General features: G+C 51.5%; 1 protein-coding gene across 1 annotated transcript; it reads right to left on the bottom strand.

Annotated features, from left to right (window-relative positions):
- Positions 1-3580: 3580 nt before the first annotated feature.
- On the bottom strand, positions 3581-10637 carry TST (thiosulfate sulfurtransferase (rhodanese)). The gene is made up of 2 exons (XM_008586490.1): positions 9975-10637; positions 3581-4047 (listed from the first exon to the last, which is right to left on the bottom strand). The coding sequence occupies exons 1-2, from the start codon at positions 10567-10569 to the stop codon at positions 3749-3751; spliced, it is 894 nt and encodes a 297-aa protein (XP_008584712.1). The 5' UTR covers positions 10570-10637; the 3' UTR covers positions 3581-3748.
- Between the last annotated feature and the right edge of the window lie 604 nt (positions 10638-11241).

Below are 11241 nucleotides of genomic sequence, written 5' to 3'. Positions count from 1 at the left end.
TCTGATCAAAAGAATATGACAAAAGTGGTGTGATGTCACTTCCAAGATTAGATTAGTGGCTCCTGTCTTGCTCACACTGCTTCCCTGGCTCTCTGGTATGCTTGCTCTGATGGCAGTAGCTGCCATATTTTGAGCTGCCCTATGGAGAGGCCCATGTGGCAAGGAACGGAGGGTGGCCCCTGGCCAACAGTTCAGGCCCTAGTCCAACAGTCCTCGAAGAACTCGATGAATCCTCCACTGAATGAGCTTGGGAGTAGATCCTTCCCCAGTTGAGCCTCGATGTGAGAACACAGCCCAGATGACATTGTAATTACAGCCTGTGGGAGACCCTGAGCCAAGGCACAACCAGAATTCTGACCCATAGAAACTGTGAGATCATAAATCTACTTTTTTAAGCACACAGTTTTAAGCTGCTAACCTTTATGATCATCTGTTATGCAGCTATAGATGATTAATACATATATTGGTACCAAGAGTGGGGTGTTGCTGTAACAAATACCTACAGATGTGTGAGCAGCTTTGGAACCAAGCAGTAGGCAGAGCCTAAAAGGATTTTGAGAAGCATGATAGAAAATGTCTCAGTCACTTCAGTCTATGAGCAGAAATCTGGAGTTGAAGGATGCTGCCAGTAAGGGCACAAAAGGAAGTGAGAAACATGTTATTAGAACTTAGAGTAAGAAAGCCCTTGTTATATAGTGGCAGAAACCTAGTGACATTGTCATCTGCAGTTATGTGGCAAGCAGAGCTTGTGACTAATTGACTGAGTGGTTTAGCTAAGGAGATTTCCAAACAAAGTGTTAAAAGTACCTCCTGGTTTCTTCTTGCTGTTTGCCGTGAAATGTGAGAGGAGGGTGATAAATTAAAGGAAGGACATGACCAGCCACCAAAAAACAAACAAACCAAAAGGAAAAACTGTTAAATAAAAAGGAGCGGGGACTTAATGATTTTGAAAATTCTCATCCTCTTCAGTTCACAAAAGATGCTAAAATTAAGAAATTTAGCACTGTCAGGCAAATGTAGCCAAGGGTATGACTGTACCACCTGCTGTTAAAACCTTAAAAATATCAAAGGATTAGAGTATTATTCAGTCATACAAAGGGCCCTTTAAAGAGATTAAGGATATGCCTCACACATCCTCTTAATAGAATTTCTCCTCTAGGAAGCTTAGGGTGTTGAACCCCAGCAAAATCCCCTAGTAAAGAAGAGTGTGGCTTTTTCCCAGTAAAGTGAATTCCTATATGTTTCTCAGTTTTTGAGAAAACTCTCAACAAACATATTGCTAGCTTGGAGTGAAAGGGATAGAGACAGCACAAAATGAAAAGAAACCATTAAACAAAATTAAAAAAAAAAAAAAAAAAAGATGACTCAGAGAGTGGAAGCAGAGTCCATAGGGCAGAACTGAGAGCCATAGAGAATTATTCCCAGATCTCAAAAACTAAAAGGAATGTCCAACATTTTCTTGGCTGGATTTCAGAATTACTATGGACCAGTGACTCGGTCATGTCTCCACTTTCCTCATTTTTGAATAGGAATGTCTACAGCTCTTACCCTATGCCTAACACATCATTGTATGTTAGGTGTGTTGAGAGCAGATAACTTAGTTTCACGGACCTACCAATGGAGAAGAACTTAAATCAAGAAGTTCTACTCAAGGAACAACACCTGAGGAGCCTCGTCCATTCCCAGACCTGGTTTATATGACCAGATTCTAGATTTTGAGCTGACGCTATAATAGAATAAGACTATTAAAGATCTTGGGAGTGGATGAACGTATTTTGCATGTGGGAGGGATGTGTATTATTGGGGACCAGAGGGCAGACAGTGGTGGGCAGTTGACATGGATCCAAGTAATCCCTGTTTCTTAGTTTGATTCCCTCCACTTGAGTGTGAGCTAGACCTGGTGACTTGCTTCTAACCAACAAAATATGGCAAAAGTGAGGGATGTCACTTCCAGGATGAGGTTATAAAAGACAATGATTTCGGTCTTGTTCACATACTCTCTCGGGCTCTTAGCTTGCTTGCTCTGATAGAGGCCAGTTTCCATGTTGTGAGAGGCCCTACAGGGAAGCCCTCATGGCAAGGAACAGAAGGTGGCCTCTGGCCAATATTTCATGAGAAACTGAATACCATGTTTCAGTGGCCTTGGAAAGGATCCTTCTCTAGTTCAGTCCTGAGATGAGACTGAAGCCCTGGCCAACAACTTCACTGCAGCCTGTGAGGGACCCTGAGACAGAAGACCCATCGGAGCCACATCTGTTTTCCTGACCTGCAGAAACTGTGAGATAATAAATGTTGTTGTCTTAAGCCACTAAAGTTTGGGGTGCTTTTTTATACAGAAGATAACTAATACAACTCATCCATCAAGCACTCTCACATTTAGTGGATTGTTTTATCTTCACAAGTACCCTGTGAGGTGTTCAGAGAAAGTAACTTACCCTCTTTCACCGATGAAGAAATTGACTCAGAAAAGAAATAAGACTTCACCCAGGTGGTGCTAAAACTAAGCTGCGCATCTTCAAGTTAGTTGAAGTTCAAATTAGTTCCTACGAGTTTGCTTTGTCTCCTTCAAGTCAGCTTTCTGCTCCTGTCCCATCCCTCATCCCCGCCCCCCCACCTGATGTGCCCACAGCAGCTCCCCATCTGCCCCAATGGCACCACCAGTCCAGAGCAGCCTGGACTGCCTTGAACAGAAGTGTGGACTCACTGCCAGTTTCTGATACGAAGAGAGAGGTCCCTAGAGGCGTCAATCAAGGAAGAGAGAAGGTAGGTCCAGGCACCGTCTGGCTCTCTGCACTCACAAGCGACTCTGAGTGGGGAGAAGGAAAGTAAAACCCCATTTCCTGGCAGAGCCCTGGCCACCGCACAGGTCTCTGCCTCACCTTTCCAAATCTCATAACACAGAAAACACATGACCCACTCTCCTGTGTGCTGAAGTCCAAGAGCGCAGGGCCACACTGCAGAACAACTGGGGAAGACCAGTGGATGGTTGCTAGGGAGCAGCCCTCCCAGCTGTTCATTGGAGCTGCCATGGCGATCACTGCACAGAGGGCTCTGTTACCTCAGTGGGCTGACAGGTAAGAGAACGGAAGAGAGGCCAGGAGAAAGCCAGGACCCAGGAGGGGCCGGCATGCTGTTCACTCTCTCACCCTCTCAAAAATGTCCACTGAGTCCCCACCATGTGCCAGGTTGTGTGCCAGGCACAGAGGGCTCAGATGCCACCCAGTGCCAAGGGAGTTCTTGGAAGTACAGAGGAATGAGCAGAGAGAATGACTAACTGTCTAGGGAAAAGGAGGTCATTTGAGCTGGATCCTGAAGGGTGCACAGGAGGGGTTTCACCTCTCTCTGGCTTCCTGGTACCCCCTTCCTACCTGGCCTTCCAGGTAGGTCCCGGCATGCTCTGGGGTGGAGTCCACCTGACATGGGACAGTAAGCAGCTTCCTCTGCCAAAACTGAATAATAAAGTGTGTCCTCAGTGTGGCCTCCCCAGCTGGCAGTTGCTGTGGAGGTTTCTTTCCTTGGTGGATTCTAAGGTGTCTGGAGGAGATGGAAGTATGGGGCTGGGATAGGGGCAAACACACTATTCAGAAAGGGCAAAGTTTATTCCAGTGTTGTTGGGGAAAGGAGGGGCTTTACACAGCAATTCTAAAAATGGGTCAATCTCCTTTGCCTAGAAGGTACAAACCAGCTGCAGGTCACGCCGGAGTCACTAAACTGGCCAAGTTATAGCAAGCAGAGGACAGGCCATGGCTCAGGCCTTCTCATCCTTCCCCTGGGACACACGGGTCTCTGGGGGGGCCCGGTGGAACCACTCGAACCAAGAGCCATCGTAGACGGCCACATCGGGCTTGCCACAGAGGTAAGCAGCCAGGGCAACGTGGCAGGCGGTGACACCCTTGCGGCACGTGGCAATGAGGGGCTGCGAGAGGTCCACCTTCTTGGCCTGGAACATGGTCCGGAGCTCCTCTGGGCTCTTCTCGAAGCCATCCTCTGTCAGGAAGTCCGTGAATGGCATGTTGACAGAGCTATGGATATGGCCCGAGTCCAGTCCTGCACAGGGGCAGAGGACAGAGGTTAGGGAAGGCACGGCAGGTGGGGACTAGCAGGACCTGGAGGCTGCAACCAGCCATGGCTACAAAGATAGAGAGCTTTGCAAATAAAAATGTCTTTGCTCTTCCTGGAGCTCAATTTATTCCCAGCTCTTACCTACGTGGAATGCTGATGACTTAAGACACCTGTATCCCCTCCCCTAAACACTCTCTTGAAGTAGGGATGTTCAAAATCATACCTGTTTGAGGGGAACAGGGATATGAGTCTCAGCTCTACCACTTACTAACCTTTTCAGTAATCTTTACCTTGAGCAAATTGCTTCACTTCTCTGAACCTCAGTTTTCTCATCTGTAAAAAGGGTTCAATGGTACATAGCTATCTCACGGAGTTGTTGAAAAGAACAAATGAGACAAATTAATGCAAATGCTCTGTGCTGTGCCAATTGCTGAGAGCACAGTGGTGAAAGGGAGAGACACAGTCCAGGCCCCCCGGGAGCTTACAGTCTCACAAGGAAGTTGGACATTGAACAGCTAACCACATAATTCATTAAACATGATGGCACTCCACTTTACAGATGAATGCACTGAGGCTTAGTGAAACAAAATGGCTCACCTAAGGACACACAGAGAGGTAACAACAGACGTAGGATTACACCAGGTCTCCCGGTTTCCCCATTAAAAACAGTTGTGAAAAGCATGTGACCTGGTGTTAAGACATAAGGTCAGTGGGTTGGCTGGTTAGCTCAGTTGGTTAGAGCACAGTGTGGTAACACCAACGGCAAGAGTTCAGATCCCCATACTGGCCAGCTGCCAAAAAACCAACCAAACAATAACAAAAAACCCCAAAAAGACATAAAGTCAAATCCCAGCTCAGATCTGCCACTTACCTACCAGCTGGGTGACCTTAGGAAATCATGTCACCTCTGTGAGCCTCAGTTTCCCCATGGATAAAAAGGGAATAACAGTACCCACATGTGCATGGGCTACTGTACCACTGAGGCTGGCCCGCTCAGCCCACAGATGCTGCGGCTCGCCACTGCTTCACTACCTCTGGGGGGAGGGCAGCAGGGACAATGAAAACAGTGTGGACCCCAGAGCACCTCTGAGAGGCTTGGATGGAAGCAGAGTGGGACTCTAGGCTGGCTCTGGGATCCTTTTTGGAACTGTCCTGGCACCCAGCAAGGCCCCCCTGCCAAATCTGGCTTTGGAATAGCCAGCAAGTGGGGCAAAGGGGAGAGGGCCACAGCCAAAGCTGTGGTGCTGCAGGGCCATGGCCTCGGACCAGTCCCCAGTGTGCCCCAGGCCACTCCTCCTTCCTCAAGCACCCCACACCCTGGCAGAATACAGGCACTGGGTGTCGGGCCAGGCACAGGTTGGTCTCCATCTCTTTGGGTTCCCCTTCCTCCAAATATCTCCAGCATCCCAGTAAACCTGGACCACGGGGCAGAGCAGGACCAGGAGGGCAGGAGTGGGAGGGAAAGGGCCTAATCAATGTAACCAAAGCACATTCTGAGGTCGCGTGTGGCAGCGTGCAGCCAGGCAGACCCTGCACCTCTGAGCCTCAATTGCCCCTTCTGTGGAATGGAGAGATAGCCCCACCTACCTCACAAATGTGTGGGGAAGTTTAGCTACTATAGGTAAAAGCCCCCACACCAAGGCCAAGAGGATTCCAAACTTTGCTAGCACAGGTCAAGAGTTCTTTGATGGAACAGATGTCCTGACTTATCAAATTATAGCGATTTCTTCCCATTGTGATTTCATTTTTTTTTCCTGGAAACGTTCATCTGAGATCAGATGTGTGCTAACCCTACCAATGAGGAGCAATTGACTGGCTGGCTTCAAGGATGTTCTTCCCCAAGAAACCCGACTTTAAAATGGTTCAGCATCCAGACGCTGGGCTGGATTTAAGTGCATTAAAGGCACAATTGGTTGAACCCTGTTTTGTTTCTTTCCCTGGGACCTCCAATAAAACAGCTTCACTGTTTTCTTCTGATTCTATAAAGGGCACCTCTTCTGAGTAAGATGAAGTCAGGGGCGTGCTGGAGAGCCCAGCCTCGGGGGGTGGGGTCCTCTTTCCACCTCTGCCAGGGAGGGCTCAGGGCCTGTCTGGAGAATTTAAATGACCAGGAACTGCTCGCCTGTGTGTGTGGAGAGGGCCACAATGAATCCGGGCCAGAGAACCATGGAGAATGGCCAATTGGAGAAAAGGGCCTGGACGCAGAGGCTCCTGCTGTCCTCCCAAGTCCAGCTTCAGCTCAGGTTGCAGCTTTCCCTCCCCCAGCAGGCATGCCACCATTCTAGTAACCTCTGGCATCAGGCACCCTGACAGTAGGTTCTTTCAAGAACTTTATCTTCTTTAATCCTCACAAAGTGGGGAGATGATCCTCCCGGCACTAATGGGGAGCCCAGGCTCAGAGAGATGAGGTAACTTGCCCCAGGACACACAGCAAATATGTGTGAAGTAAAGTCAGGTCGGTGTGACCCCAAAGCCTGTGTTCTTTGACCACTTTGTGCCTCCCTGGAAAAGGAGGCTGAGGCAGGGGAACGGATAAGGAAGTTGGACATTGAACAGCTAACCACATAATTCATTAAACATGATGGCTCTCCACTTTACAGATGAATGCACTGAGGCTTAGTGAAACAAAATGGCTCACCTAAGGACACACAGAGAGGTAACGACAGACGTAGGATTACACCAGGCTGAGGCAGGGGAATGGGTAAGATGACTTCTCATGCTCCTCAACTGCTCAGAGTTCAAGACATTTTGTCCCAGCTTTGGCCAAGAAGATGCAACACAGGCTGGCAGTTAATATCCCTCAGGCCAATGACAGGTATGGATTTTCAGTGCCAGGAAAACCTATTTGACCCTTTCTGGCTTTCCTCCAAAAGACACTAAGGAACCCAGTGCAGGCAGCCCCACAGGGCACCCCCAACCCCTGGCCACAAAAGGTAGCCCTGTGCCCTCCCACCTCCCTCCAGCCTCAGCCCCAGCCCCCAGCCCTGGGAGGGAGAGACACCAGAGAAGGGCTTCTCCATCCCATGAAGCAACACTGAAGCCACATCGTGGAGCTGTGACCTTTTCCCCAGTCCCCATGTTTGCCTAATGACTCACCCCACCCACAGCAGCAGTCTTGGGAAACAGCCCTACTTTGATGCCTCTGTCCAGGGTCAAGTCTTGGCCACTCCGCCTGTTGAAGAAGTCCCTTCTCCCTTTCCCCATCTGCCAAGTGGACCAAGCCTAACCCCGGCCTTCCTCCCCTGGCAGGGCTGCTGTCGGTGTCCTGAAAGGACTATATATAAAGGGTTCTACAAATAAAAGTGCTCGTTAGGGGTCAAAACCCTCTTCCCTCTTCACCCTCACCACTCCAAGGGGGGAGGGAAAGAGACCAAAGTTTATAAAGAAACTGGGCTGGATAAACTCCTACCTCGGTTTCTCTCCTTTCCCCTAGCTCTCCTATAAGGTGAGCAGCACTTCTTCCACTAAGGAGGAGGAAAGTTCAGAGACGGAGGGACTTTCCTGAGGCCACACATAAGCATCGCACCTGGATGTAAACTCAGATCTATCTGACTCCTATCCTGCACCCCTTACTAACAGGACCCAAGGCATTCAGGGGCACAAAACTAAGGCCAGAGGGGAATTTGCTTGTGTGAGGTGAACAGGGAGTGGTTGTTGGGTTTCTAAGGCCCTACACACAGATCTTCCTGGGGTCACTCCTTCCAGGCCAAGACCTGTCCCCAAGGCCTGCCACCCGTACTTCTGTGTGTAACATCTGGACTGCTGAATCTGGGGAGTGCATCCCTGATCCCAACCCAAGCTGGGGATGACAAACTTGGCAGAGCCCCATGTGCCTTTGTGTCCCCAAAATGTCATGTATGGGAGGTGAGCAAAGCCTCTTAGAGAATGAGGCAGGTTAGTGCCACCTCCTCTACATCTTTCTAGATGGCCCTAGCCTTCCTCTAGTTCCTTACCCTTCTAGAAATCCCTGTCCAGCTACTGCTGCATTTAAATAAACACATACCCAGGTGGGTAGGGCTGACATTTACTCTTCTTATTTTATAAAAAGGGAATCCAGACAGGCCAAGTGATTGAAGTGAGGTCATACCACAAAGGAGTGGCTGAGCTAAAATGAAAATCCATGTTCCCTGGTGCTCCAGATGGGAACTGGAGGGGGTGACAGTAGGATCACAGAGAAAAGGAGGAACTTGAAAATTCAGGACTTTCAGAAGGCATCACCCTCAGCAGGCTGTTTTCCCTCTGTGAACCTCAGTTTCTTCATCTGTTAAATGGGAGTTGAGGAGATAGGGCCTGGCAACTCCAAGCTCTCTCCCTCTCACTTATTTCTCAGTTTGCTTCAGGGCAAGCTGGGAAGCAGCTAGAGAACCAACTCCACTGTTCTCCCCCTAGCTTATGTCCCAAGGAGAGAAGGCATTTTGAACCAAGGCCAGGAGAGGGCTGCCGGCATTCCGTGCCAGAAAGGTCTGGAAGTGCCAAATGAACTTGAATCTTCAATTCCAAGCCTTCACAGAGCAAGCCAGGCAAAAAAAACATGGGAACTGGAAAAAGCCATGCTGGGGAGGACGGAGCCCTGCACTCTCCTGGTTCTGCCACTAACAAGCTATGTGGCCTTGACCCCTGCCTCCATGTGCCTCAGCATGCCTCAGTCTCCCCTCTGTCTGATGAGGTACCCTTTCAGGCCCTTCAGCTCTAAGAGTGTACAAAACAGCTTTCCCAGCATTCTCTCACTTGGAGGCACAGAAAGGAAGGGACACTCTTCAACAAGTTAGACAAAATGTTGCACACAAGTTAGATTCTGCAGATGAGGAGCTCTGACCAAGGAGGTACTGGCCACCCTGAGGGCTCAGGCCAATCTGAACCTCAAGAGACACCATGGGTGGCCTCTGCCACGGGAGGTGTTCAGGCAGGGGCTGGAGGGCACCCTGTAGGACTGACGGCAGGGAGACTCCAGTCCTGCACCTACGAAAGGCAAGACCTCTGAGGCTGTCTGTTTAGGAGCCTCTAGAACTTTGAATTTCCTCTCCTGATGTTCCCTTCCACATCTCAAGCAGTATAGAATCCTCTTGGTCTCCCCTTCCAGAAGGGGACTCACAAGCCATCTCCTTGGGGATGCCTAGGGGAAGGGACTCTCCTAGCCCTGGGAGGGAGGGTTGGGGAGGAATGGGGGCACATCCTGGTTTGGAGCATTGGTTTGAAACAAGTCAGCAGTGGGTTCAAATCCCAACTCTGCCAACTGAGAATGTAACTAATGTCCTGGCATTTCAGTTCCCCCCCCCCAAAAAGATGGGTGCATTAAGCCTTGTTGAGTGTCTAGCATGAAATTTGGCAGCTGCTGTTACAGCTCTGCAGACAGACTACAGCTGCTTGGAAAGGTTATCAACCAGGCTGCCTTTTGCAAACAACAGTTAGGGGGCCAGGAGAGCTGGATGGGGTAGGAGGGGAGGCTGGGGGAGGGTAGTAGGTGGGGGGTGTTGGGGGAGGGCACCGTTGATGTCTATAAGGGTTTCTGAGGGACTAGAGAGGCCCTGATAAACTGGGAGCCTTTTGTACAGCAATGCAAATAGGTTGGCTCATGCGTAGGACGTCCTTTAGTACACACTAGTGCAGGGGGGGGGGGGGGGCTGGTGCCTGGGAGTGGACCTGTCACCAGTCATCTCTGCTGATGCCATCCCACACAGGTGCCAGGTCACTTGTTAGCACATGGCTGTGGAGACACATGTAGGTCTTCACGCGTCAGAGCTGAAAAAGCTTTTATGTAAAATGAGGCTCCAAACTCATTTTACAGATGGAAAGACTGAGGCCTATATGGAGGGACTGAGGGTGAAACCTGGAGAGGGTCCCTGTCATCCTCACTCCCTATCCTTCCATTGGGCAATACTCCCCAGGCACCACCCAACCATCGGGACACCTACCTACTGCATCCGGCTCTGGCTGGGTGCCCAGGTACCGACCTTGGGGCCGTGAATCCACCAGCTGAAACCTCTTAGATTTGAGGTTCTCCAGCACCTGCTCATAGGTCTTGAGCAAGGAGTGGTCCAGTGTAGCTTTGAAGATGGCTGGTTCTGGGCGTGAGGGCTCAGATGTCACCGGGTGGCCCTCTTTCAGCCAGTTCCGGAAGCCACCATTGAGCACTGACACCGTGCGGTGGCCAAACACACGGAACATCCACCAGACCCGCGGAGCATAGAAGGTGCCCAGTTTGTCACCATCATACACCACCACATGCGTGTCGTTGCTGATGCCCAGGCGGCCCACATAGTCAGCGAAGCCCGCCTCGCTGGGCAGCATCATCTCGTAAGGCGACGCCCTGTCCCGGCACTGCTCTATGTCAAAGAAGGAGGCGCCGGGCACATGGCTCTCTAAGTACTCTTTGCGGGCATCACGGGTGCCCGGTGAATACCAGGATGCGTCCAGCACACGCAGGCCAGGCCCCAGATTGCCAGCCCGGACCGACTCCGCCAGCCACCTGGTGGAGACCAGCGCCCGGTAGAGCACCTGCTGAACCATGGTTTCAGCTCTGCCTGCCACCTGGCGCGGGTGAGAACCAGGAAAGAGAGACAGCGGTGAGGAGGGCTGTGTGTGCAGCGGGGTGGGGCCCGGGAGGAGGAGCTGTTTCTCCCACTGCGCGCCCCAGACCCGCTGGGTTGCTGTAAACACGACACGTGGGGGCGTGCACTGGGATAGGTGTGCAGACTCCCTAAGGAAAGCCAGCCCGGCTCCTCCCACCGAGCCGGGAGCCCCAGCGCAGAAGGGGGTGGGGTAAGAGTTTCTGAGGGCTCCAGCTGGGGGAGCTGGCTGGGACGGTGTCTGGCCCTAGAAACTACGATACTCGCTCTTGGGATCCTGCCAAAAAAGAGCATGAAAACATGCCCAGGATGGGAGGAGATGGCATCTTAGGCTTAGAGTCGCCTCTCCGGGGAAGGCAGGGCGCACGGGGAGGACGCGTCGCTGGACGCCCCAACACGCCCTGGCCCGCGCCCCGCCGACCTTCCTGCGGCCTCGCTAGCAGCCTGGGCTCGCCCACCTCCAGAATGCCCGAGGCCGGCCCCGGGCTCGGTGCCTTCTGCCCTAGTTGGATCTGGGTTCCCGGAACATCCCGCCCCCTCTCGCCACCGGGCCCCTCTCCTGGGCCACAGGTGGCCCGGCCGGCGGCCCCATCCCGGGCGGCCCGCCGTCCCC

The sequence above is a fragment of the Galeopterus variegatus genome, unplaced genomic scaffold (assembly GCF_000696425.1).
Source record: "Galeopterus variegatus unplaced genomic scaffold, G_variegatus-3.0.2 Scaffold4000, whole genome shotgun sequence".
NCBI classification, from domain to species: Eukaryota; Metazoa; Chordata; class Mammalia; order Dermoptera; family Cynocephalidae; genus Galeopterus; species Galeopterus variegatus.
The sequence above is the reverse complement of the archived record's forward strand: the minus strand, read 5'-3'. Positions and strand labels throughout refer to the sequence as shown.